General features: G+C 39.0%; 1 protein-coding gene across 1 annotated transcript; it reads right to left on the bottom strand.

Moving 5' to 3' along the window:
- Window positions 1–895: 895 nt before the first annotated feature.
- On the bottom strand, window positions 896–2,280 carry LOC122309457 (auxin-responsive protein SAUR32-like). The gene has a single exon (XM_043122953.1). The coding sequence runs from the start codon at window positions 1,628–1,630 to the stop codon at window positions 1,154–1,156; it is 477 nt and encodes a 158-aa protein (XP_042978887.1). The 5' UTR covers window positions 1,631–2,280; the 3' UTR covers window positions 896–1,153.
- Window positions 2,281–27,026: the final 24,746 nt, after the last annotated feature.

Genomic DNA, 27,026 nt, shown 5'->3' with positions numbered 1-27,026 from the left:
TCAACTAATATATTAATGGAGCAGCCAGCTAGGGATCAGTAAAATTAATTAACTAGCTAGCGAGGATCCTTGAAGTCGTGCCTAGCCAGCTAACGTTCTAAGCAAATCAAACTATATATATATATATATATATATATTCATGCTATATATATATATATATCAACTCCGTCTACTTAATAAACAAACCAAACTTGAACAAAAATTAATTAGGCGGCTTAGCTATATATCAAATATTGAGTCTAATTACTCATATAAATTCGATCGTATTATGTTCTGTAGTTTAAACTTTAACTCGTTTGAATTCATTCAAAAAGTAAATAAATACATGCGTTGTATATATAAAATATGTCGTAGATCATAATAATAAGCTCATGAAGTTCAATATTTCATGTTCAAATAAAAATTAAACAAGTAGAGTTTGATTAATACGCCAAAAAGATTTTTCTTTTATTTCGCTGAGCTTCCTTTATTATATAGTACATGTACTTAATTAGAACATCTTTTTGTTAAAAAACAAAAAAAAAACTTAAATAGAACTTAGTTCAAATAAAGTGTTAAATATTTATCATGATCTCCAAGATGATCTTATGTAGTACTTTGCATATAGATATTCTTCTATATATATATATATATATGATTAATTAGTTTATCCTGGTATAGTTGGTAATTTGACAGTAACGTAATCACAAGTAGTACTTTTGGTTTTCCGAGCGAAGTTAAATTACAACTTGCTTGTACGATCGAGTAGGTGAAAGTGATCGACGTCGGCCACTTGCCACCATGCCCAATTGCTGTCTGTTTGTTTCTTTCCCGAGCTCGCTCTTAAAAAATAAAAGAATTCCGAGCATCGATGGTAGGACAGTGTCTACAGAAATATGAATTTCAGACTCAGATCTCAATACAAGCAAACCAGCAAAAACTCATAGCAGTTCAATTTACAAAGATAGCTTGGATCATGTTCCTTTTTTTTCCATGCACTTATCATATTGATCAACTGCAATTGTACATGCTTAACTATAAAGATTAACCCTAGCAAAAAGGAGGAGGAGGAGGAGGAGGAAATGATAGAGATCAAGAAAACTCGATCCTAATTAAACACTTGCATCACAGCAATCCAAGACATAAGGAAAAGATCAGCAAAGGCAGAGATCATTTAAAACTGATTTATATAAACCATTCGAGAGGGGCTAAGAAGCTGATAAGATCCATAACGCTTAAAGCCACATCCTTTCTGAATATCACGGCCATCCTCCATTTCCAGCAACACCTTGTGAAAGATATCAACGTTGCATGGAAGAACAAGGGGGCCTTGGTTGTCGTAACCATATTCAGACTCGGCCTCTTCGAGCAGCATCTTGAACAGAGGATGGTTTGCGTACTCTGTTTTGATCACAAACTTCTGTTTCTGAGGTCCGACATAGACCGAGAAGCAACCCTCGGGAGCAACCCGGCTTTTCCTAGGATGTTTTTCCTCTTCCAGTGAGATGCCGAGGGAAGGACACGATCTGCTTTTCTGTGTCAAAGTACGTTCGGGTCCCGAAGACCCCTTGCGGCCTCGTCCGATGGATTTGCATCGTTCCCATGTCTTGTTGATCAGCCCCTTCTTCCCTTTTTCCCTAGTCGCATCCATTTTTGTCGATCGGTACGAGTATTTACCAGATCAACAATAGCTATAACTCTAGATAACAGCAAGTTATCAAATATATACGTAGTATGAAGAAAAGATACAAGTATATATGGGCTTGCTTTTGGAAATCACTCACAATATAGTACTCCAATCTCTGTATTCTAGGCACACATGAATGAACTTGTATCAAGGTATGGAAAAAGAAAAAAAAAAAGGAAGAGCTATGGCCGAGGGGATTTGAAAAAAAATGGCTTCTAAAGTATTGGGTATTTGGCTAGCTAGCTAACCCCTGTCATAAACCAAATGAAACCTTACCTTGCTCCTTGGCCTCATTGTGTTACTCATACCTCTCTGATTTTATTGGAAAAATCAATTAAAATCATGCACGAAAAGAGAAAACAAGGAAAAAAAAAACCACACGCACACAAACAAAAAAAAAAAAAACGGATACAAATATCAGAAAATATAAATAGCTCGTGAACCCGTAAGGAATCAGTTGGCTAAGGTGGCCATTTGAGTATGTTCAAGAACTCTGGAATAAGGAACAGGAAGACAATAGGGGAAATGAAACCAGATCAGAAGTCTGTAGCTACTGGATACTGCCCTCCATCTCTTGCTGTCTTAGTTGACGATACCCAATGGCTTTCATGGCTCAAATATATAAAGCCCAACTTGGATATATATATATATAAAAGAGTAATACTAAGTATAATTGTGAAGTACGTAAATATTATATAATTATTTTAAAAAATAATAGGGTCTATTATTAAATAAATTAATTTTTTTATATAATTTCATGCTTTATTTATTTTTTTAAATAGATTATACGGTGGTTGCATAATTTACCGTTTTTTGTTATATATACATATAAATATTCTTAAAGAAAACCCATTTGTCAACCCTAGAACCTCCTATCTTTCTCCATATATAGAAATTGTCCAATTTTTCTTTTCCGCCCTTACAGCGACACGAAGAGTCCAGTTCCTTTGAATAGTTATTCTCTTCTGCTTTATTTTGTTTTTATGTTTTTCTAAACAATTATTAATGCATTCGTTAAAGAAAGAGATCAAAGCGGTGAAATCCGTTCATTGGAGGGAAGTGGCAAACACATTTAAAGGAAAATACTTTAGTTATAAAAGATGAGATAAAAATAAATCTATAAATTGATCTGATTTGATATAATATATTAAATTTTAAAATTATTTTTATTATAAAATAAGTCTAATAAATTTTATAAAATTATATTAATTTATAAATTTATTTTTATATATATAATCACTTTATAACCAAAGATTATATACACAGTTCTGTTACTTCCTAAAGTCTACTAGACTTTTTTATACTTTAAAATTTCTTCATGGTAAAGGACAAAATGGAGGTCGATTAGACTAGTTTTTGAACTTTCTTTCTTTATTGGTGTCACGTCCTAGACCAAGTAACAGGCCAGAGGCCAATGGCGCTAACCAGCAGAGATTGGCTTTAATTTACCTTTAATAAATCCGTGAAACATGGCGTATTATTGCAGAGTATTCAAGATTATCCTTGCAGCCGATTAAATTGACAGCGTTAATAGGAGCTGGGAATATGGTGGATGCAGGTACGTAGCTAGGGGCTGAAAACTTGCAAAATATTAGTCGCCGAAGAAGTTGATGATTACTCTACTGATCCACGAGGTTTTCTTTCTCTTTACCCTTTCAATATTCAACGCTTTCCAAGGAATTTGTGAAGGCTTAGCAATTGAATTTGTAGAAGCAGCTAGGCATGGTGAAGTGGTCCAGGTACAATTAATATAGTACTACAAATTCATTGAATTTTAGTACTCGATGGATCAGTTCCATTAGCGAATTTGAAGATTACCTTTCCCAAAAGATCATACGTACCCTAAAGTTACAACACAATCTAAATTTATAATATTAATTAATTATATTGTTCACATGAATTTCTAGAACTGTATTGAATGGTGGATTAACGTTTATTAGTCAAGTACGTATCTACCCATTATCGTAAAGAAAACTTTCGAATAGATTTATGATTATCTTTTTGAATAACATCTAAATAATGAAGGCCTGAATTGACTACTATTACCCACTCGTAAGCTCAGGATCAGTGTCAAGAATATTACTTGATTCATGATGTTTTTGCTCTCTCTCTCTCTCTCTCTCTCTCTCTCTCTCTCTCTCTCTCTCTCTCTCTCTCTCTCTCTCTCTCTCTCTATATATATATATATAATGTGCTATAATTAAGATAGATCCACTTTTAATTACAACATATATTTAGGAACGTCGTTTTCAAAACGATTGGACTCCATCTTTGAAAAAAATGAAAAGACACTATATTATATACGACTAATTTTCATTAATTTGTGGGTATAACTTGTTGATCCTTATCATGAGTTAATTTCTATAGGAAGTATTATTAATGTTAATTATATATAAATCAACCACCACATCCAATTGTATACAATACCAGTTGCTGGTTTGCACCTCTAACTTAAGTCAGCGCGCCTCGGTATGCAATCATCTCGGTTGTCTTTTTTTTTTTCTCTCCCGGCCATGGAAATGTCAAGGACTTGGACCGTGTTTATTTCAACATAAAATCATGAGTAAAATATATAAGAAAATATTTACATAAAAATTACCTTCTAGCTAGAAATTAAGTATAAGTAGATGATGTATTAGTACGTACCATATATGGTAATTAATCTTCATCCGCATTTGTTTCAGACAACATTAATATATATAAATATATATATATATATATATATATATACATATATATATATATATATATAAAATTGTGATTCGTCTGATTCTTCGTACGTACAGTTTGCATAGCTTATAGCCTTTTCATGAAGCTATGAGAAATATTTTTTGCAGTCGGCAGATGCAGTCGGCGTGCAGTTGGTTGTAAAAAAAATATTAATACGGGACCTACATAAAAAAAAAAAATTATTTTTATAACTTTTTATAATTCATGTAGGTCCCCTTGAATATAAAAAAAAAATTATAATTTTTTTTTATTCATTCTGTACAGCCGACTACACGCCGACTGTATATGGCGACTGTATGTAGCAAAGTCCATCGTGTATTAATGCACTCTTTTATTTGCAGAGAATTAATTAGGACATGAATTATATCTATTGTCGAGTGATATATGATGATGATGATGATGCCATGCAAGTGTCAGTTATTATTTTAGACAAAATTTAGGAACTAGTATGCACTGATTTTTTATTTTTTAAAATCGATTACGTACCGGTTATCCTCCTAAATCAATATTTCGATTTTATCAATTTTTAGTCTGATTTGGTCTGATTTTTAGATTTTAATCTATTATAGTATATAATATTATAGTGGTAATATATTATAGTATATTATAATATATATTATAATTGTATCATAGACTATAGTGATATATTATTAATATAATTATTAATATGCACTATATAATATTAGTATAACTATTAATACAATAAATAAAATGATATAAGATTTTAAAATTTAATATTATATTACTTAGTAATTTATCATATAATTCAAAATTATTTTATATATAATTATATATTATATATAAAAATTATATACAATAGAAAAAAATTAAAATATATATAAACCAGTCCGATTTAATCTGATCTAGTTTTAGAAAAAGAAAAATTGGAATAACACTGATTTTGACTACTTTAAAAAAAAAAATCGATACCAAATTTAACTAAATTAGAGGCCGGACCGATGTCACTAATTTAGTCCAATCCGGTTCTGTGTACCAATTTATCGGTTTTTTTTTACAATACTCCTAATTATTTCATTCTTATTTCCTTTTCTCTCGCCTGATATTATATATAGAATAAATCCACTCAACAGCCACTGTTTGGTGAAGCCACTTTGCACACATGACGTGTAGACTGGACCGGGTTCACTAACACTGAACCGTCTCCCAACCAACAAGCCGTTTTGAATCCCTCCCTCTGCCATTTCGAATCCCTGATTTCACACCCCCCTTTCTCCCGAGCGTGGAACGACGAAGACGACGAAGAGGAAGGGCACTCACGGTTTCTTCCAACAAGCCGTGTCGAATCCCTCATTTCACCCCCCCTTTCTCCCGAGCGTGGAAAGACGAAGACGTAGACGACGAAGAGGAAGGCCACTCACAGTTTCATCTCTCGGATCATTCACAATCACGGTTTCATCTCTCTCTCTCACACGCTCTCTCTCTCTCTCCTCGCCCCACGGTCGGCTTCTTCTACTCTGTCCCTGTTTCTCTCTCTTTGTCTTGCCGTAACCCTAGCCTCCTGTCACTCTGATTGACCCATTACACACTTCGGTTTTGACCCATTACACACTCTCTATCTCTCTGTTGGTGCTTTTATTTGGATTTTGGTTGTGAGAAAACAGTAGTTGAAATGGGTAAGTGAAATTTTGTATTAGTTATTTTGTATAGATAGCTTCCTTCTTGATCTGCATGATGAGTTGAAAATCCTTGTAATAACTAACAGCCTTTTTTATATATTTGTATACGTAGGGAGGAAACCCCACTTGATCTGCTCAAACGCTGCTCCGGGTTAATTTTTCCTGTTTTATTTGGTTTACAATGCTAACTGGTAATTTAAAAAAATGGTACAAGGGAGCTAGGTAAATGTCATTGCATCTTGTTATGTAATTCCTACTTGTTTTTAACTTGTTTGTGTGCTGATTTTTAATCCTTGGTTTTATGAAATTTAGTCTAACTTAGGGGTTGTTGAAATGATTTTGTCTGAGTTCAAATGATACACCATATTTAGACATCATGCTCATATGTAATACTCTTCATATGAAATGTATTAACATCATTGGGGCTTACAGTTTGGTCAAATTTTGCATTTGTAGAGTGGATATTCTTATTATATGTACACATCCTGCTTATGCCACATTGGGGCTTAAAAAAAAAAAGGCAAAGTGAGAAAGATATGGACTTGAATTGTCAAAGACCATTTTTCATAAAAGGTGGTGAAGTTATTGTGTAAGCCTTGAATTCTTGTAATCCAACCAGTTTATTAGCTTTGTTGAGTCATAAGGAAGGGCAGAATTTGGTCACTAAGTTGGCCTTGGATTTTTGTGTCTTTTCATGTGAATGGTAACATGTAACTTGTAACATGTCAACCAACCAACCCTACTATAATGAGCACCATTTTATGGATCAACATTCAAGGACCACCTGAAATTCAAAACTCACACTTGGTTTTGGTTTTGGTTTTGTAGTGAGGCCTATTAATAAAAGGCCAGTACTGCATGTAGTTGGTTTAATGATCGATCAGAAACAAGTTGTTGGACATATATTGCACATATTATATATGGTGAATTTGAAATTATTATGGTATTTGTTATGGTTTATTGGGGGAATTGATTATATACGCTACTTGTATATATCTAGATCTATATGGCCATCGCAGTATATACGCTACTAGTATATATTCTAGAATATATACTGCGGCAAGACCTATTAATAGTGGCATAACGTGGGGGCACATCCAGAATAGTTTATTTCACAATGCACTATTTGCAGGCATTTATTTATCATATATGTATATGAAAAAAACATTGCAAAGATATTGGTATCAATATGCGAGAATGATAATGTTAGTTATTTCATACCAAGCCCTGGATTTATAAACGTGTGCAAGAAAATTCATTTAAGAATTATACATTTGGTTGGAGGAGGGGAAATCTAACTACTATCAAATGTGGATGGCAGTTTGCCAATCAAAAGTCACAAACGCTTATAATATTTTACTTACAATATCATACAAAAATGGTTTTCATCAACCCATATCTTACACTAATATTGGACATAGAACCAATTAAATATATAGTATTTAACTTCTTATGATACCTGGGTGGGAGAAGGTTCAACTGTGGCAGGAACTTACCAGTGTTTGAGTAAGCAATGAAATACAATAGGTGTTCTTAATTATTAACTAAACTCAGTAATCTACTAAACACATTAGATGTTCTTAAGCGATAGGTTGTACCATATCAACCCTGATTAATTTGAGAAGTACCATAACAACTATTTCATTCCACCATATTCCAAACTTAGAGAAGCCGAGCAAAAGCTAAGATTTTTATGCCACAATCCACAACCATTCAAACCTAGCAGAATACACGTAAAAGCTGACATTTTTATCTCATTTTTCCAAACCAGTTCAAAACTAACGGAAGCTAATCAAAAGCTGAGGTTTTTCTCCATGCCCTAAGCTACCATACCATCTCGAAAAACAGAAAAATCGAATCTTGATGTAAAATTGAAGAACATAATGTTACAACACATACGAAAATGGTAAAATATTTACCTAAGCTTCTCAGTGCATTTACCCGAAACAGAGCTTTACGAACTGTTTTTTCTTTGCTCTGTTCACAATCGTTTCAAGGGGAGTGGAAGCACTGCTGTAGGAGACTCGCAAGGTGGCGCTGAACAAAGTCTCATCGTCGCGAGGTGGCGCTTGGAAGAGGAAGGGCAGATGCGGGTTCGTGCTGAGGAACAACGGAGTTTCAGGGGATGTTGACCTCGTTTCAGGGGATGTCGAACTCGTGGGGAGCGGCGGCACTGGGAAGACGACGGACTGACGCGCGAGAAAGTGGCTGATGACAGAGACACCGTCGCTGGGAGGAGCTGGGTAGATCAACCACTACGCGGGTTGCTGTCTCGGGAGAGGGTGCTTCGCGGGTTCATTTCAAATGGGGATGAAATCGATCAAACTGCATTTCAAATTACTTCTAAACGCACCGTTTTGGTCAAAATGAAAAAAAAAAAATTAAAAATCAAGAGAAGCCACGTAGTGAGTGCATTGTGTGCATTGCTACAGTGGCTTCTCTGCAGCTTTACTCAAGATTATATATGCTGGTAATTAGTTACGAAATGTCAGACTTGCCAGCACTTAATAATTAAATCATTGCAAACATTTCATCGAAAAATCTCTTGATATTAGTTTGGGCGCCAGCCAAATTACAACATAAAATTTGGCCTTTTTCAACGTCGTCGTCGTCTTCTTCTTCTTCTTCTTCTTCTTCTTTTTTTTTTTTTTTCAAGATCTGCTATCGTGGCGAATACTTAGCTGATGATACAAAAAGTGTCCGCGAAAAATTGACAAGCCTCTTACAGCGAGTAAAAAATTGTCCGTGAATTAAGATGCAGTGGCCATTAATTTCATTTGTGCTTTCTCAAACTTTTCAAGGCCTACTTCTGCTGACAGTACTACTTTGTTGGACTTTGGAATCCCTCTTAAAAAATAGACTCATTTATTCTTAGCCACACATTCTCTCAGCTTCACCATCAGTTTCTCCCACAAATTGAGAAAATCGTCTTCTGTGCTTGCCCACTTTTGTAAAGGCCTTTAAAACTCTTCCTAAACATCCTAGCTGCTGGACATTGCCATATTACATGCATTATAGTCTCCTCCTCTCCACAACAGATCATGGGACAGTAATTGATACAGAGTAAAACAAAGGAGAGAGAGAAGTCTGAAGATATCAAATGAGATGAACTAAAGCTCAACTTTATTCATACGTTCTTGATATTCACATTCTAAATCCTCTGTATTTATAACCAGAAAATAGAGGGAGGGAAGTAACAGAACTAACAGAATGTAAACTAACTATTACATGTATCAAATGAAAATATTACACGTGTTGCAGTATATTATCTGTGATAGTCCCCCTCAAGATGATGTGTATATGTTGTGCACATTCATCTTGGATAAAAGAATTTCAAATGACTTAGAACCCAAAGGTTTGGTCATTAGATCTGCAACTTGATGAGCTGAAGATACATGCAAAGTAGTGATCAAACCTTCTTGTAACTTCTCACGTACCAAATGACAATCTATTTCTATGTGTTTAGTACGTTCATGGTAGACTGGATTTGCTGCTATGTGAAGAGCCGCTTGGTTGTCACAAAATAAGAGAGCTGGCTGGATGTGTTGTTGATGCAGATCAGTAAGTAAAGCTTTGATCCAGATAATTTCACAAACTGAAAATGCCATTGATCGATATTCAGCCTCAGCTGAAGATCTTGATATTGTGTGTTGCTTCTTAGATTTCCATGATACAAGAGAATCCCCAGTGAAAATGCAATAGCCACTTATTGATCTGCGAGTGTCCGGGCAACTAGCCCAGTCTGAATCCGAAAAAGCTTTGATGTGAACCTTTGATGAAGCTGGAAAAATTAAACCTTGTCCAGGAGCAAGCTTGAGATATCTCAAGATTCTCATAGCAGCTTGTAAATGAGGCATGCGAGGGCTATCTAAGAATTGACTAAGATGGTGTACTGCAAATGTAATGTCAGGTCTGGTGTGAGTCAAATACAATAGTCTGCCAATTAGCCTTCTGTAAGCTGAAATATCATCTACTAATTCACCCTCATCTTTTGATAACTTTGTATGAGTATCCATAGGAAATAGCACTGGTTTTGCAGCAAGTAAACCAGAATCTGAAATAAGTTCTAAAGTGTACTTTCTTTGAGATAAAGAGATGCCCTTCTTTGATCGAGCTATTTCCATGCCAAGAAAGAATTTTGCTGGCCCCAAATCTTTCAATTTGAACTCAGCACTTAGAGATCTTTTAACACTCTCAATTGCAGCTATATCACTACTAGCTAGCAGTATATCATCTACATACAACAACAAGGCAACAAATGAGTTTCCTTCTTTCTTAGTAAACAAGGAATAGTCAGCCTTTGATTGTGAAAATCCCATGTTAAACAACACAGAGGTAAACTTGGAATTCCATTGTCTTGAAGCTTGCTTTAAACCATATAGAGACCTTTGCAATTTACACACTCGTTTGTCCCCCTTGCTAAGATAACCTGGAGGAGGCTTCATAAAAACTTCTTCATCCAATTCCCCATATAGGAAAGCATTATTAATATCGAGATGAAAAATTTTCCAATTGTGTATTGCAGCAAGTGATAGAACACACCTCACAGTAACCATCTTTGCAACAGGTGAGAAAGTCTCAAAAAAATCTAAGCCTTCCTTTTGAGTATACCCTTTGGCAACAAGTCTTGCCTTATGTCTCTCTATTGAACCATCAGAATTGTATTTTGTTTTATAGACCCACTTACAACCTATAGGGGTTTTATTAGGTGGTAATGTTGTGAGGGCCCAAGTGTCATTCATTTCTAATGCAGATAATTCTGCAGACATAGCAGCTCTCCAATGAGCATGCTGGACAGCTTGGTGATAAAATGAAGGTTCTGATTCTGAAGAAATAGCAACAGAGAAGGCTTTATGTGATTGTGATAATTTGGAGTAAGAAAGAACCTCAGATATGCTATATTTATTACCTGGATTAGTAGCAAGATCCCTGATGGATGATTGAGAAGCAGAAGCAGCTAAGTTGCAATGATAGTTTTGCAAATAACTAGGCATCTTGTGCTGTCGAGTTGATTTTCTCAAGGGTGGAAATTGATTTTCATCATGTAGAGGTAGGTCTGTGCTAGTTTGAATAACTGTATCAGGGGAAGAAATTTCTGATTGTAGTGATTCAGAATGAGGAATTTCTGAGTGCAAAGACTCAAGATAGATTACATTTTCATTGTAATCTGAAACTGGTTTTGGAAGAACAGAAATGGAACTCTCTGAAATGTTATTTGATTGAGATGTATTTTCAGTCATAGAACTTGTATTCGAGTGAGATAAAAAAGGAAATATTGATTCATGAAATATTACATCTCTGGAAACAAAGAATATTTTCTGTTCCAAATCATAAAGTTTATAGCCCTTTATACCAAATGGATATCCTACAAACATACATTTTCTTGCTCTTGGTGAGAATTTTGATCTATTTTTGGTAAGGGTAGATGCATAACATAAACACCCAAAAACTTTTAAATGATGATATGCTGGAACTGAATTGTATAAAACTTCATGTGGAGATCTGTTATTTAAAATTGAGGAAGGAATTCTATTAATGAGATATGTTGCAGCAAGTATACATTCTCCCCAGAAAATCAAAGGTATATTTGAGTGAAATTTTAAAGCACGTGCTACATTTAATAAATGTTGATGTTTTCTTTCAACTATAGAGTTTTGTTGAGGTGTTTCTACACATGAAACTTGATGCAAAATTCCTTTTGAATTAAAAAAATTTGTCATTTTAAACTCTAAACCATTGTCAGATCTCACACATTTTATTTTTGTCTCAAACTGTGTTTCAACCAGATTGTAAAAAACAGTAAAAATATTTTGAACTTCTGATTTTGTTTTCATTAAGTAAGTCCAAGTAAATCTAGTGTGATCATCCACTAAGGTAAGAAAGTATCTAGAATCATTATGAGTTGAAACAGAAAAAGGACCCCATATATCAGCATGAACAAGATTGAAAGAAGAACTTTTCTTATATGAATGAGTCTCAAAAGAAAGCCTTTTTTGTTTGGCTAGAGGACAAACTGTACAATGATCATTAAGTTTGTCTGAAAAACTAATATCAGGTACATTCTTTGAAAGAAGAGACAATCGAGACATAGAAGGATGTCCTAATCTACTATGCCAGATTTTGGAATTTGTAACAGAGTTTACAGTATTTGATTTTGGTGAAGACTCAACAGCATAAGCACCTGATGGTTGCAAGATGTATAGCCCAGCAGATTTTCTAGCAATCCCAATCATCTTCCATGGGGTAAATTCCTGAATAAAACAAACATCAGGTAGAAATATAAAAGTGCATTTCTGAGATGAAGTAAGTTTGCTAACCGAAAGCAAATTATATGAAAAAGATGGTACACAAAGTACATCTTTGAGAATCAAATTTTCAGACAATTTGACTGTGCCAAGACGGGTGACTGGTACAGTATTGCCATTTGGAAGCTTAACATAAGTGTTTAAGGACTTTGTTATGGAAGTAAAGATATCAAGAGAATGAATAATATGGTCTGTAGCACCAGTGTCTACAATCCAATTTTTCTGAGGTATTGATGAAGATAGTAAAGAATTTGAAGAAAAACTGGAAAGTATCATACCTTGGGTAGTTTGGAAAGGAGTGCTAGAAACAACATTGTTTGCTTGATGGGTGATGGTTTCATTAGATTGTGAGTGGATTAAAGCTAACAATTTCTGACAGTCCTCTTGAGAGAAAGGCATGTTATTATAATGCTCAAAGGGTGTAGCAAGAGGTTGGCTCATGACTTGGTTTGCTGATGAAGACTTTCCTTTCTGTCGAGAGTTGGTAGATTTAAATCCTGGAGGATAGCCATGTACTTTGTAACATTTATCAACCGTGTGATTAGTCATCCCACAATGTGTACAAAATAATTTTGCTCTTCTTTGCTGCTGATTTCCAGGAACAAATCTTTGGCCTGATGAATTTGATTCTTGCATTTTACTCATAAAAGCAACAATGTCAATTGCACTGGTTCTACTAATTTCTCTCTGTTTCTCTTCTTGGACTATTAAAGAAAAAACTTTGTTTATCTCTGGTAGAGGTTCTATCATTAGAATCTGCCCTCTAACAGTAGAAAAACACTCATTCAATCCCATTAAAAATTGAATGACATGTTGCCTATCTTGATATTTCAAGAACTGCTGAATGGCATCACAAGTACAGGTTTTTAGAATACCACAAGAACAAGTGGGAATTTGATTGTAATCAACCAATTCATCCCATAAAGACTTGAATTTCGTGTAGTAATCTCTTACCGACATACTTTCTTGAGTCAACATTGATAAATCTTTCTGAAGTTGAAAAACTCTTGGCCCATTTCCTTGTGTGAACCTATTCTTGAGTTCTTGCCACATATCTTTTGCAGTTTGCGCACAAATGATACTGGCCCCAATCTGTCTTGACACAAAACTGATGATCCAAGAAGATACCATATTGTTGCATCTTTCCCACAAAACACTGCAAGCATCTGTTGAAGCTGGTTGAGATATCGATCCATTTACAAATCCAATTTTATTTTTTGCCTTCAATGCCATCATCATGGACCTGCTCCATGTATGATAATTCTCCCCAGTGAGGACGTTGGACACCAAGATTGCACCTGGTGAATCACCACTCTGTAAGTGGTATGGACTACTCTCTGTATTCGTATTATTAGAAACAGAAGCGGAAACTGATTTGGTGGACATGGCTCTAATCTGATACCATGATACAGAGTAAAACAAAGGAGAGAGAGAAGTCTGAAGATATCAAATGAGATGAACTAAAGCTCAACTTTATTCATACGTTCTTGATATTCACATTCTAAATCCTCTGTATTTATAACCAGAAAATAGAGGGAGGGAAGTAACAGAACTAACAGAATGTAAACTAACTATTACATGTATCAAATGAAAATATTACACGTGTTGCAGTATATTATCTGTGATAGTAATTAAGGAGTTTCACCTATTTTTCTGCAAAACAGATTTTTTCTTATTGCAAGTAACTCAATGCTTACTTTATAGAAGAAACGTTTCACTACCCCCAACACCTTTAGGTTTCAAATGTTCTTCCACCTCATATCCATTGCGTGTGTCATAGATAATTTTTCGAATAATCTCTATTTTTCATCATCCACAAAATAATCAGTCCTCACAGAAAAAATTCCAATTTTTGATGGTTTCCATATCAATCTATCTTCTAATCTTACTTTGCTAAGAGGGATGTTGTAAATTTGCTCAACTTAATTCTTTTTAAAAAATTGTATTAGCCAGTTTTTCATTCCACCCTCTTATATTATGATCTATTAGCTCCCTTACCATTGCATTACTTTCTAGAATCTTGATAGGTGATTGAACAAATAAGAGGAAGCTGGCGTGTTTAACCACTTTTGACCCGCCCCATACTCTAATACTTCTACCATTCCCTACCCTTCATCTCAAATCCTTTTTCAGCATTTTTATAAATCCCCACACACTTCTCTATATCGAAAAAGGTTTATGCCCCAATTTTAAATCTAGCACCAAGGAAGTGGTTTTAAAATATTTTTTTCTTTAAAAACCACAGCAACTGTGGAATTAGGATGTTGGAATATTCTCCCTCCTTGTTTTGATAGTAGCCAATGTTGTATTAAAGCTCTCTATGTCCCTAAATCTCATTATTCTTCCTCTTACCTTATGTTTTCCTATATTTTCCCAAGTTTGCCAATGCAAGCTTCCTTTCACTTGTTTGATTACCCCACCAAAACTTTGACAAAATATCATTCAGTTCTTTGCACAAATTATTTGGTAGGTTAAACATACTCATAGTGTAGATAGATATTACTTATAAGACAACTTTGATCAAAATCTCTTTGTTAGCTAGGGACAAATAATATTCTTCCAATGACTGATTTTCTGCCAAAATTTATCCTTCTAAATGTATTACACCTTGATCTCCCTACCACAATTGGGAGGCCTAGGTATCTTTCATGGCAACCACAAATAACAGCATCTCCAGCTCTCAGTATTTGCTGCTTGACTTCTTGTTTTGTATTTGAACTAAAGAAAATTAAAATTTTTTTCTTTATTCAGTGGCCCTCTCATATTTATGAAGAATCCCTTGCATTTTGCTCCTTTCATCTAGCCTACTCTACCAAATAGAACACAATTATATGCAACCAATTGCATGTATGATATATGACACTCGATCGGAGGCTCAATACTTTATATAAATACTTGTATATATCATGTTTAATACTCCCTTAATGTATGACGCAATGTTTTGACATAATTTCACTGTATAAATACCACATTCTCACGAAATATACGAAATTAATAATGTTCATCGTCAAACGTACGAAATCATGAGGACATGAATGCACCGACTATTGACTTCTTAATTAAAAGGCTAATAATTAAGATTAGGTTTCATTACTGTCCAAGAAACTGATAGCTAGAAACCGGCCACAGCGCGCCATCATCAAATTAAACTACTATAAAACAGTACTTGATCATGATGTGATCTCTTTTGTCGTCTTTTAATCAAACGTTGACAAATTAATTAACCTATATATATGTATATAAATGAAGTACCTAGTGTTTTGTTAATACGCAGTACGCAATTATAAATTGCGTGCTCATCACACACATACATATATATATATATTATCATACCAGTCGACGTCCTAGGACATGATCGAGTAGTTCTATCATCGATCGAATCGAATCCTTAATTTATATAGTTTAGAATGTCCAAGACTTTTTATCTCGAACCATAGAATAATTATTAATTGTTATCATGTACTACTGATCATCTCGATCTTTAATTTGAGACAACTTACTACAATTAAAATCCTCGTAGACAATTCATTAAACTGTACAGTATCAAGAAGTTTTACTTTCATTTAAGTATATATAACCCTGAACGGTGTCGACAGGCGCGAATCATCATGCATGAAGAATAAAGAAGAATTATATTTTGGAAAAGATCTATTTTGAATCCTTATCTCTTTACCGGCAGCCACGTCAATCGTACTGAAAAAAAATATTATAATAGATCTTATTATAAGAGGTGTGCTAACACATAGATTTATCATCCAACATTATCATATGTTTTTGTAATATATATGCAGTGCTACGTACGCACCTTACATATGTAATTACGTATATACGTTAAGGTTGGACAATCAAAATTGGCGTGCGCACCCGTGCCATGCATGATGGCATGCATGAAAATTTCACAATTTCACACGCAAGACATTATATATTCATTTGCCACGTGTATATATATGCGGTCTTATTTTTACTTTTTCTGACAATTAGAATATCGATCGATAACATTTAGGCGTCAAACGAAAATTATGTAATAAAACGGCGAAGGCCGAGAACCAACAAAAATTAATTAAACACATCATGATCACGTACCATTTTCAAAAACATTTTACAGTTTTATAAATCATGAAACTCTCAATATTATAATTATATATATACATATTGATTCCTTTCTCCCTCCACGTCTCAACCCCATTAATATCGGTACCTCATCGATCGATCCTTCTCTCCCTAGCTAGCTATCTTAATTATATGATCTCTAGTCTTCGCATGCGGCCTGAATATCCCTTCCCTTCTCCTTTGACCATCAATGCAGGCTTGTTTGAGGTACGTTGTTTTTTTTTTAATGGAATTTCCGTTAATTGTATTAATGGCGGTTTAATTCAACTTTCAAGCTAGAGGCCGGCGTGTTCATGCATATATATATATATATATATATATATATATACACACACTAGTAGTGGAGCAAACGGACGTTTGCCTAGTAGTGATAACATAATCTAATAATAAAATAATATACATGTCGAAAGAAAATAACATATACATCATAATAACATACATGTTAAAATAAAATTATTTTCATTTGATTGCATTTTTGTGTATTTTAATTAAATGATTGTTTTATTTAATATAATTAGTGGCTCTATTGTTTTAATTTTAACGTGTTTTTCATTATATTATTTTATGATTTATATGTTATAAAATTTATTTTTATGTTCTTTCTTGATATTAATTATCGTTTTACATTTAAATTTCTTTTTATTTTAAATTATTTTATTATTAGATTTAATTATTTTATTTTATTAATATTGAGCTGTGGTGTTTTTATGTATTTTTATTGTACTTTTTCGTCCTGTTAAACTTCTATTTTCCGGTGGGCTTTGTTTTAGTGGATTTTTCCTTTAATTTTGGACCAAGCCCTTTCAGTTTTTGGGCCCAATCTGTGTACTTTAAGCTCAGGCCGCTTATTCCCTTAAACGGCACCGTTTTGGTCCATGCCCTTAGGGCTTTAATTCTTTCTTCTTCCTCCTGCTGGCGCTGACTACTTCTCCTCCACTTTTATTTTTTCTTCCTCTGTTTTATGTGTGTTGCTGCTGCTGCTTCTCCCTATTTCTACTTATTTTCATTTCTTTTATTTTCTCTTATTTTCTTCTTCTCCTGTCGTGTGCCACCTGGTTCTTCTTCCTCTCATTCCAGCCGTGCCCAACTACCCAACCTCCACCGAAAGCCACAGTAGCCCAGCAACGCCGCACAGCTCTTCCCCACACGGAAACAAATAGCTTGAAACCTCTGTTTTGCTTCCTAAAAACAAAGCAAATGCTCCACCGTGCCCAACCAATGAGCTAAGGGCACAAAGCTGTGGAGCCACCGTGAGCTTCCACCTTCGGATGCTGTCCTGGTTAATGCTCAGCCATTTTCCGTCGTTTCCAGCTACTACCATATTCATCCATCTCCTCGATCAGCGGTTCTCCCTCACGCTGATCTCTATCCATTTTACCACTCTCCACTCTCTCATCTCTCTCTCATTTACCTCTTAAGCTTTCGGTCTCTCTCTCATAGTTCTCTCTCTGTGGCTCAGCCGCATGCCACCCTCAGCTCCATCGCCTCTCTTCCACAGCTTCTTTGCAATTTTTGTAAGTCCCTTAGCCGCCTCCAACTTGCTTCTTCTAGTGGCTATGTGTGTGAGGAGTGCTCTGTTTTTGACAAGGAAGAACAAGGGTTGGTTCATGTCGTGGAGGAGCTCACGGCGTCACCTATTGGTGGTGGTTTTCGATGCAGAAATTTCATGGAATAAGGGTGGTGCTGTATAGGAATGAGCTTGATGTGATGACCCGCTTTTAAGTGTATTTTCGCGAAAATAATTGTTTTTATTTTAATTAATATATCAGTTATTTTATTTTAATTTATTTGCGTTTTAAAAATTGGGTTTTAATTTAATTTAATTTATTTGAGGTTGTGTTTTATTTCTTTAAGTTGTTTTGTGGTTTTTAATCTTTTTGGCGGTTTGTTTCGTTTTCCCGGAGTGAGGACTGGACCTCATCTCTTTTCACATCTTTTTCCTTTTTTCTCTTTTTCCTTTTTCTTTTTCCCTTCTTTTCTTTTTCCTTTCTTTTTCTTTTTCTTCTTTTTCTTTTTTTTCTTTCTTTCTTTCTTCTCCCGCTCGACCGAACCCCCCCCGTGCTCTCTCTCTCTCTCCTCCCTCTCCCTCACGCCGGCGTCACCTTCTCCAGCCCCTACCGCCGCCGTCCGGCCACCGTTCGGCCTCCCACCGGTCCCATTCTCTTCCTCTCCCTCCGGTGCACCACCCCTCCAAAACCCATCCCCAACCGGCCGGCCGTTTGGCCGGAAAAGCTCCAAGAAGGGCGCACGGATTTTGCTCCGATCCGCCGCCGTCGCTCCACCTCCGGCCACCATTTCTTCACCACTTCATCACCGACTCCTTGCCGTCCTAACCCACCCATTTCCAGCCTCCAACGACCACCGGAACAGCTCCTACGAGCTTAGTTTCTGTTTTGGGTAATCCGGCCATTTCCGGCCATTCCGCCGCCACCCACGGCCGTTCATCACTTCCAATAGCTTTACAACCATCCTTAGACCATTCCCTATCAATTTCGTGTCCTAGTTTGTCCCCGTTCAAAAGTGGATTTTTTTTTTAACCCACGGCCACAGTGAATTTTCACTGTGACGTTGCTGTTTTTTCGTCGTTTGCAACGCCGCTTGTTTTCTAAAATTGCCGTATAGCGCTGTAAGTATTTTCCAAACCCTATTTTCAGATTTTAATATATATTGCTCATTCAATTATTTACTGTTGTTGGTTGTTGATTCCGGACTGAGTCCGATGAGTTTCGGGGGTCGGATGGATGGAGGACCGAGTTGTCTGTTTAATTGATTTATGTTAGTTGGTTATTTTATTATGCATTGATATGGCATTTCATGGTGTATGCACGTGTGTTTTTGTTTATGTGTGAAAAGCCTGTGTATTGGCGTGAGTGGTTTTACGGGTGCGTGTGTATCACGAGCCCAAGCCGGGATGGATTATTATCTCGGTGGAGCTCCTCTGGTCACTCGGGAGCGGAATAAACTGAGTGATGTCCCCTGAGTTGTCGAGAGAGATGACGGGAGCGGGGCTAGGGGATGCTTGGCTACGAACGCGCCGGGCGCGGAATCGGGCATCGCCCTACTCACCGACTCCGTGGCCCTTCGCTGGCGAGGGCTAGAGGATGCTTGGCTACGCACGCGCGGGGCGCGGAACTGGGCATCGCTTGTTAGGTGTCACATGCGTGGTGGTACTCTGCGGTGCGACACTGGAGCCAGGGTGTGCGGATGACCCCTAGGGGAGGTCATGGTGCATACGGTTAAAATTGGATAATGGTTTATGAGGCCAAATGGGACTTTTGGCGTGGGCCAGATGGACTTCTGGCGAGATATTGGGCCGGATGGACTTCTGGCGAGATATTGGGCCAAATGGACTTTTGGCGGCCAAATGTGACTTTTGGCGTGTTTTTCGGAAAGGATGTGTTTTTTGGCCAAAGGGGTTTTTGGCGTGTGTGGAAAACTTGTGTTTTTGGGCTTTGGGCATTGGGCATGGTTCATGCATATTGTTTGAGTTTTATGTGTTTTTATCTGGTAGTGTTTGGGTTTTACTTACCTGCGGTACCATTCGTGGTTCCGTAGCTTTTGGTGCAGAGTTAGAGGACGAAGAAGAGGAGGCTGAGCCCGAGGATGCGGCTCCGCCTGGTTGCTGATGCTATCTTTTTATTTGTTAAAACTGTATTTGTGTTTTGTAATATTTTATCTATGTATGTTTTAAACAGCTTGTATTAAGTTAAGAAAAATTCTGGTACTTAGTTATGACTTTCGTTATCCGCTGCGTGTTTTTCTGTACACATCTGTTGCCTGGCACACACTCGGCACCCCTCGATGGGATGGTGACCCGGGTTGTCACCATCCGGACGTCTCAATTTCCCTGTGTTCGGGCGTGGGAATTTTTGGGGCGTCACAGGTGGTATCAGAGCGGTTTGGCTCTGGGTAAAACCACATGTCCCGTAGGTAGTACCAGAATGTTTTTAAAGTTGTGTTTTGAAAATTATGTTAAGTATAGTTGTTTTATTTGTTTTATTTGTGTGAGCTTGTTTGTTGTTTTTATTTATTTAGTTATGTTTTGGCATGCCGGTTTCTTTCGTTTCTTGCTGTGTGGTGCTGTTTTGTTTTGATGGTTTTATTTGTTTTCTTAAAGGAGGGTCAAGAGTAGTGTTGTGACAGGAATATGGGGAGACCAGGGAGACCAAGGAAAAATACTCAGGAACTGCAAGAAAATACCTCCAGAGATGACTCCATAGCCGAAGCAATTCGGCAGATGACGGAGTTTATGCAACAGAGTGCGAGGTCCCAACAGGCAGGGCCTTGGCCACCACAAGGGGGTCCTTGGCCACCATCAGGAGGGCCTTGTCCACCATCAGGAGGGCCTTATCCACCGTCAGGAGAGCCTTGTCCGCAACAAGGAGGGTATTGGCCACAACCAGGAGGTCCTTGGCCATATCAGGGAGGGCCTTGGATGTATCCAGGAGGGTCCAGCAGCATGGTGCAAGCCGGATGCACCTATGAGCGCTTCCTAGCGCATCGGACTCCACACTTCACTGGAAATGAGGATCCAATTCAGGCTGGAAAATGGATCAAAGATCTGAGAAGACTTTTGAGGTGTGTGGGTGCACTGAGACACAGCAAGTACTTTACGCCAGCTACCTCTTGCAAGGTACCGCTTCTGATTGGTGGGATACCAAGAGGGTGCTGTTGGAATCTGAATTGGGATCTTTCGCTGCGGTGACCTAGCTGCGTTTCAAGAAAGAGTTCAATGACCGCTTCTTTCCCGCATCGGTAAGGAAGCAAAAGGCAAGAGAGTTCTCCAATCTGGTCCAAGGGGGCGCGACAGTGGAGCTGTACGCCCGGAGATTCATAGAACTTGAGCGGTTTGCTCCTCATCTTGTCGCCACTGAGGAGATGCGAGCAGATCGTTTCCAGGAGGGGCTGCGTCATGACATACGCCGTATGGTGGTCAGCCATCGGATATCCACTTTTCAGGAGTTAGTGGATGTGGCCACCCTTATAGAGCGGGAAAATAATCTGAGTATGAGCTCCCCTTCAGGGCAAAAGAGGCGGAGTTTTTCTGGTGAAGGAAGCAGCTCGGGTTCACCTCAGAAGTTTGTTCAGTGGACCGGGACCCGATCTCAAGCATCCTCCAGTGTTCGCATGGGAGGACGTATGCCTGTTTGTGGAGCTTGTAATAGAGCTCATGAGGGCGAGTGTCGGACGAGTAGCGGACCCCAGTGTTATCGGTGCGGCCAAGTGGGGCATATTGCTCGGGATTGCCCCGTTAGAGCTCAAGGGAGCCGTGGAGGTAGACACGGTGGAAGAACCAACCCGAGACAAGCAGTGCAAGCCCGGGTTTATGCTGTCACACCCGGAGAGGTGGATGATGAGGCACCAGCGACCCATGATGCTGGAGTAATCACAGGTATGGATAAATTTAATTTTTAAGTTGGATTTAATTTTTGGTGCATTTGGTTTCTTCGTTGTTTTTTTTGGATTTCATGGGTTGTGTGTTTGGTTCAGGAAGAGTCCGTTTGTATGAGTTTTATGCTTGTACTTTGTTTGATTCCGGTGCTTCACGATCGTTTGTGTCTTCCACGTTTGCTCGGGTGTGTAACTTGGTCACGGAACCGTTGCCGAAGGCTATGGTAGTGGCGCTACCCGATGGCGAGATGGTGTGGTGTTCCAAGGTTGCTTTGGGATGCCCATTAAATTTTGAGGGAAGATTCTTGGATGCGGATTTGGTGGTGTTCAAGCTGTTGGGTTTTGATATTATCCTCGGAATGGATTGGCTATACCGATATTCTGCGAGTATTAATTGCAGAAGTCGGATAATTAGCTTTCAGCTTCCAGATGGTGATTGTCTGGAATTTGTGGGGAGTAGGTTAAAGGAGAAACCGATAATTATATCGGCAATTCACGCAAGACGAGAGATTGCATGGGGAGCGGATGCATTCTTGGTGCAGATGGTGTCCACGCCGTCTGAGAAGAAGTCTTTGGCAAACATTCCAGTTGTGGAAGAGTTCCCCGATGTATTTGTGGATGACTTGCCCGGACTACCCCCTGTTCGGGAGATGGAGTTTGTCATAGATTTGGAACCTGGAGCGGCTCCTGTGCATAAAGCTCCTTATCGCATGGCACCGGCTGAATTGAAAGAGTTGAAGACTCAGTTGCAAGAACTGGTAGAGAAGGGATTTATTCAGCCTAGTACGTCACCGTGGGGTGCACCAGTTTTATTTGTTAAGAAGAAAGATGGAACCCTCCATATGTGCATTGACTATCGGGAATTGAACAAGGTGACCATAAAAAATAAATACCCTCTCCCGCGGATTGATGATTTGTTTGACCAACTTCAAGGAGCAGCCGTGTTCTCTAAGATTGATCTGAGGTCGGGATACTACCAGCTGAGAATCAGAGACCAAGATGTGCCTAAAACTGCTTTCAGGTCGAGGTATGGGCATTATGAATTTAAGGTGATGCCGTTTGGGTTAGCTAATACCCCTGCAGCGTTCATGGATTTGATGAATAGGGTGTTTCAACCTTACCTGGATTCCTTTGTGGTAGTATTTATCGATGATATACTGATTTATTCCCGAAATGTTGAAGAGCATGTGTATCATCTTAGCCTGGTACTAGAGAGATTGAGAGAACACCAGCTATACGCCAAGCTCAGCAAGTGTGAGTTCTGGTTGGAAGAAGTTAAATTTCTTGGGCATGTAATTTCCCGGGGCGGAGTGGCAGTTGATCCTAGTAAGGTAGAAGCCATTTTGTCCTGGCCACGCCCAACTACAGTACGCGAGATCAGGAGTTTCTTGGGACTCGCCGGTTACTACCGAAGGTTTGTAGAGGGTTTTGCTCGCCTATCCAGACCTCTCACAGCTTTGACTCGGAAGAATACAGAATTTGTGTGGTCAGAGAAATGTGAGAGAAGCTTCCAAGAATTGAAAAACAGGTTGACAACGGCACCAGTGTTAGCACTCTCAGAACCGCATAAGCCATTCGTAGTCTTCAGTGATGCGTCTAAGTTCGATTTGGGTTGTGTCCTTATGCAGGAAGGACGGGTTGTAGCCTATGCATCTCGTCAGCTTAAGGACCATGAGAAGAATTATCCGACGCATGATCTAGAATTGGCTGCGATTGTTTTTGCACTCAAGATCTGGCGGCATTTCTTGTATGAGGAAGCTTGTGAGGTATTTACTGATCATAAGAGCTTGAAGCATTTGTTTTCCCAGAAAAATCTGAATATGAGGCAGAGGCGTTGGCTGGAGCTAATCAGTGACTATCAGTGTGAGATCAAGTACCACCCGGGGAAGGCTAATATAGTTGCTGATGCTTTGAGCCGGAAGTCTCATTTGGAGGATGAAGCCGAACCGTCAGAAATGGATTCGTTACTTTATGGGATGAGAAGGCTCCTTATAGAGAGTTCGCAGCAAGTGGAGATTTTGTCTTCAGTTCTTGATATTCGGGTAACTGATTTCGAAGAATTGAAAGCTCTCCAAAGAAAGGATCCGAAGCTGCTGAACATCAGGAAAAGAGTCCAAAAATCTCGAGGGCCGTTGCACTATAGCATGGATAGTGATGGGATACTTCGGTTTCGGGATCGCAAAGTGGTCCCAAAGGACTCAGATTTCAAAGAACAGATCATGGCGGAAGCTCATGCAGCCCCGTATGCAGTTCATCCCGGCAGTACCAAGATGTATCGAGACTTGAAGAAAAATTACTGGTGGGATGGAATGAAAAAGGACGTTGCCTTATATGTAGAAAAATGCCACACGTGCCGTCAGGTAAAGGCCGAGCATCAGAGACCTGCAGGTATGCTCCAACCCCTCCCAATTCCTGAGTGGAAATGGGATGACATCACGATGGACTTCGTAGTGGGTTTGCCGAGAACACCTAGTGGAAAGAATTCTGTTTGGGTGATTGTGGACCGGTTAACGAAGAGCGCTCATTTTCTGCCTGTTAACAACACCGACTCTTTGGGTAAGTTGACCCGTTTGTATGTCAAAGAGATAGTGCGGCTACATGGCGTACCAAAGAGTATAGTGTCGGATCGAGACCCGAGGTTTACGTCGCAGTTCTAGAAGAGTTTGCAGGCAGCTTTGGGTACTAAGTTGAAATTCAGCACTGCTTATCACCCGCAGACAGACGGCCAGTCAGAGCGCACCGTACAGACCCTGGAAGACATGTTGCGAGCATGTGTCCTGGAATTCCAAGGGAGTTGGGAAAATCATTTGCCGCTCATTGAGTTTGCCTACAATAACAGCTACCATGCGACCATCCAGATGGCTCCCTATGAAGCTCTTTATGGGAGAAAGTGTAGGTCGCCCTTGTGTTGGGATGAAGTTGGGGAGAGTAGGGTAATTGGACCCGAAATAATTCAAGAAATGCAAAGCCAAGTCCGGATCATCAGAGACAAAATGGCGGCAGCTCAGAGTTGCCAGAAAAGCTATGCTGACACCCGGAGGAGAGAGTTGTCTTTTGAAGTTGGTGATTGGGTTTATCTTAAAGTCTCTCCCATGAGAGGTGTTAAGCGTTTTGGTAAGAAAAGGAAACTAGATCCGAGGTACGTCGGCCCTTTTCAGATTCTGGAGAGAGTAGGGTCCGTCGCCTATAGGGTTGCTTTGCCAGATTATTTTGGGGATGTTCATGATGTCTTCCACGTATCATCCCTGAAGAAGAGCTTTGGGCAGCAAGAGCCTCGCTTCATCGACCCAGCAGGTATTCAGTTGCAACCGGATCTCACTTACGAAGTTGTTCCGTCGCAGATTTTGGATTGGAAGGAGCAACAGTTGAGGTCCAAGACGATACCTTTAGTTAAAGTGGCTTGGGGAGATCCGTTAGCTCAAGACTTATCTTGGGAGCGAGCAGCGGACATGAGGGAGCAGTACCCGTATTTGTTCGAATGATGAAGGTATGTATTTTAATCTTGATCTCAGTTGGATTATGAGCGTTTATGTGGCTTGCTTTAAGTTGGTGGTTGATTTGCAATTTCGAGGACGAAATTGTTTTTAAGGAGGGGAGGATGTGATGACCCGCTTTTAAGTGTATTTTCGCGGAAATAATTGTTTTTATTTTAATTAATATATCAGTTATTTTATTTTAATTTATTTGCGTTTTAAAAATTGGGTTTTAATTTAATTTAATTTATTTGAGGTTGTGTTTTATTTCTTTAAGTTGTTTTGTGGTTTTTAATCTTTTTGGCGGTTTGTTTCGTTTTCCCGGAGTGAGGACTGGACCTCATCTCTTTTCACATCTTTTTCCTTTTTTCTCTTTTTCCTTTTTCTTTTTCCCTTCTTTTCTTTTTCCTTTCTTTTTCTTTTTCTTCTTTTTCTTTTTTTTCTTTCTTTCTTTCTTCTCCCGCTCGACCGAACCCCCCCCCCGTGCTCTCTCTCTCTCTCTCTCTCTCCTCCCTCTCCCTCACGCCGGCATCACCTTCTCCAGCCCCTACCGCCGCCGTCCGGCCACCGTTCGGCCTCCCACCGGTCCCATTCTCTTCCTCTCCCTCCGGTGCACCACCCCTCCAAAACCCACCCCCAACCGGCCGGCCGTTTGGCCGGAAAAGCTCCAAGAAGGGCGCACGGATTTTGCTCCGATCCGCCGCCGTCGCTCCACCTCCGGCCACCATTTCTTCACCACTTCATCACCGACTCCTTGCCGCCCTAACCCACCCATTTCCGGCCTCCAACGACCACCGGAACAGCTCCTACGAGCTTAGTTTCCGTTTTGGGTAATCCGGCCATTTCCGGCCATTCCGCCGCCACCCACGGCCGTTCATCACTTCCAATAGCTTCACAACCATCCCTAGACCATTCCCTATCAATCTCGTGTCCTAGTTTGTCCCTGTTCAAAAGTGGGTTTTTTTTTTAACCCACGGCCACAGTGAATTTTCACTGTGACGTTGCTGTTTTTCCGCCGTTTGCAACGCCGCTTATTTTCTAAAATTGCCGTATAGCGCTGTAAGTATTTTCCAAACCCTATTTTCAGATTTTAATATATATTGCTCATTCAATTATTTACTGTTGTTGGTTGTTGATTCCGGACTGAGCCCGAGGAGTTTCGGGGGTCGGATGGATGGAGGACGGAGTTGTCTGTTTAATTGATTTATGTTGGTTGGTTATTTTATTATGCATTGATATGGCATTTCATGGTGCATGCACGTGTGTTTTTGTTTATGTGTGAAAAGCCTGTGTATTGGCGTGAGTGGTTTTACGGGTGCGTGTGTATCACGAGCTCAAGCCGGGATGGGTTATTATCTCGGTGGAGCTCCTCTGGTCACTCGGGAGCGGAATAAACTGAGTGATGTCCCCTGAGTTGTCGAGAGAGATGACGGGAGCGGGGCTAGGGGATGCTTGGCTACGAACGCGCCGGGCGCGGAACCGGGCATCGCCCTACTCACCGACTCCGTGGCCCTTCGCTGGCGAGGGCTAGAGTATGCTTGGCTACGCACGCGCGGGGCGCGGAACTGGGCATCGCTTGTTAGGTGTCACATGCGTGGTGGTACTCTGCGGTGCGACACTGGAGCCAGGGTGTGCGGATGACCCCTAGGGGAGGTCATGGTGCATACGGTTAAAATTGGATAATGGTTTATGAGGCCAAATGGGACTTTTGGCG

Source organism: Carya illinoinensis, chromosome 5, assembly GCF_018687715.1.
Source record: "Carya illinoinensis cultivar Pawnee chromosome 5, C.illinoinensisPawnee_v1, whole genome shotgun sequence".
NCBI lineage: Eukaryota > Viridiplantae > Streptophyta > Magnoliopsida > Fagales > Juglandaceae > Carya > Carya illinoinensis.
The sequence above is the reverse complement of the archived record's forward strand: the minus strand, read 5'-3'. Positions and strand labels throughout refer to the sequence as shown.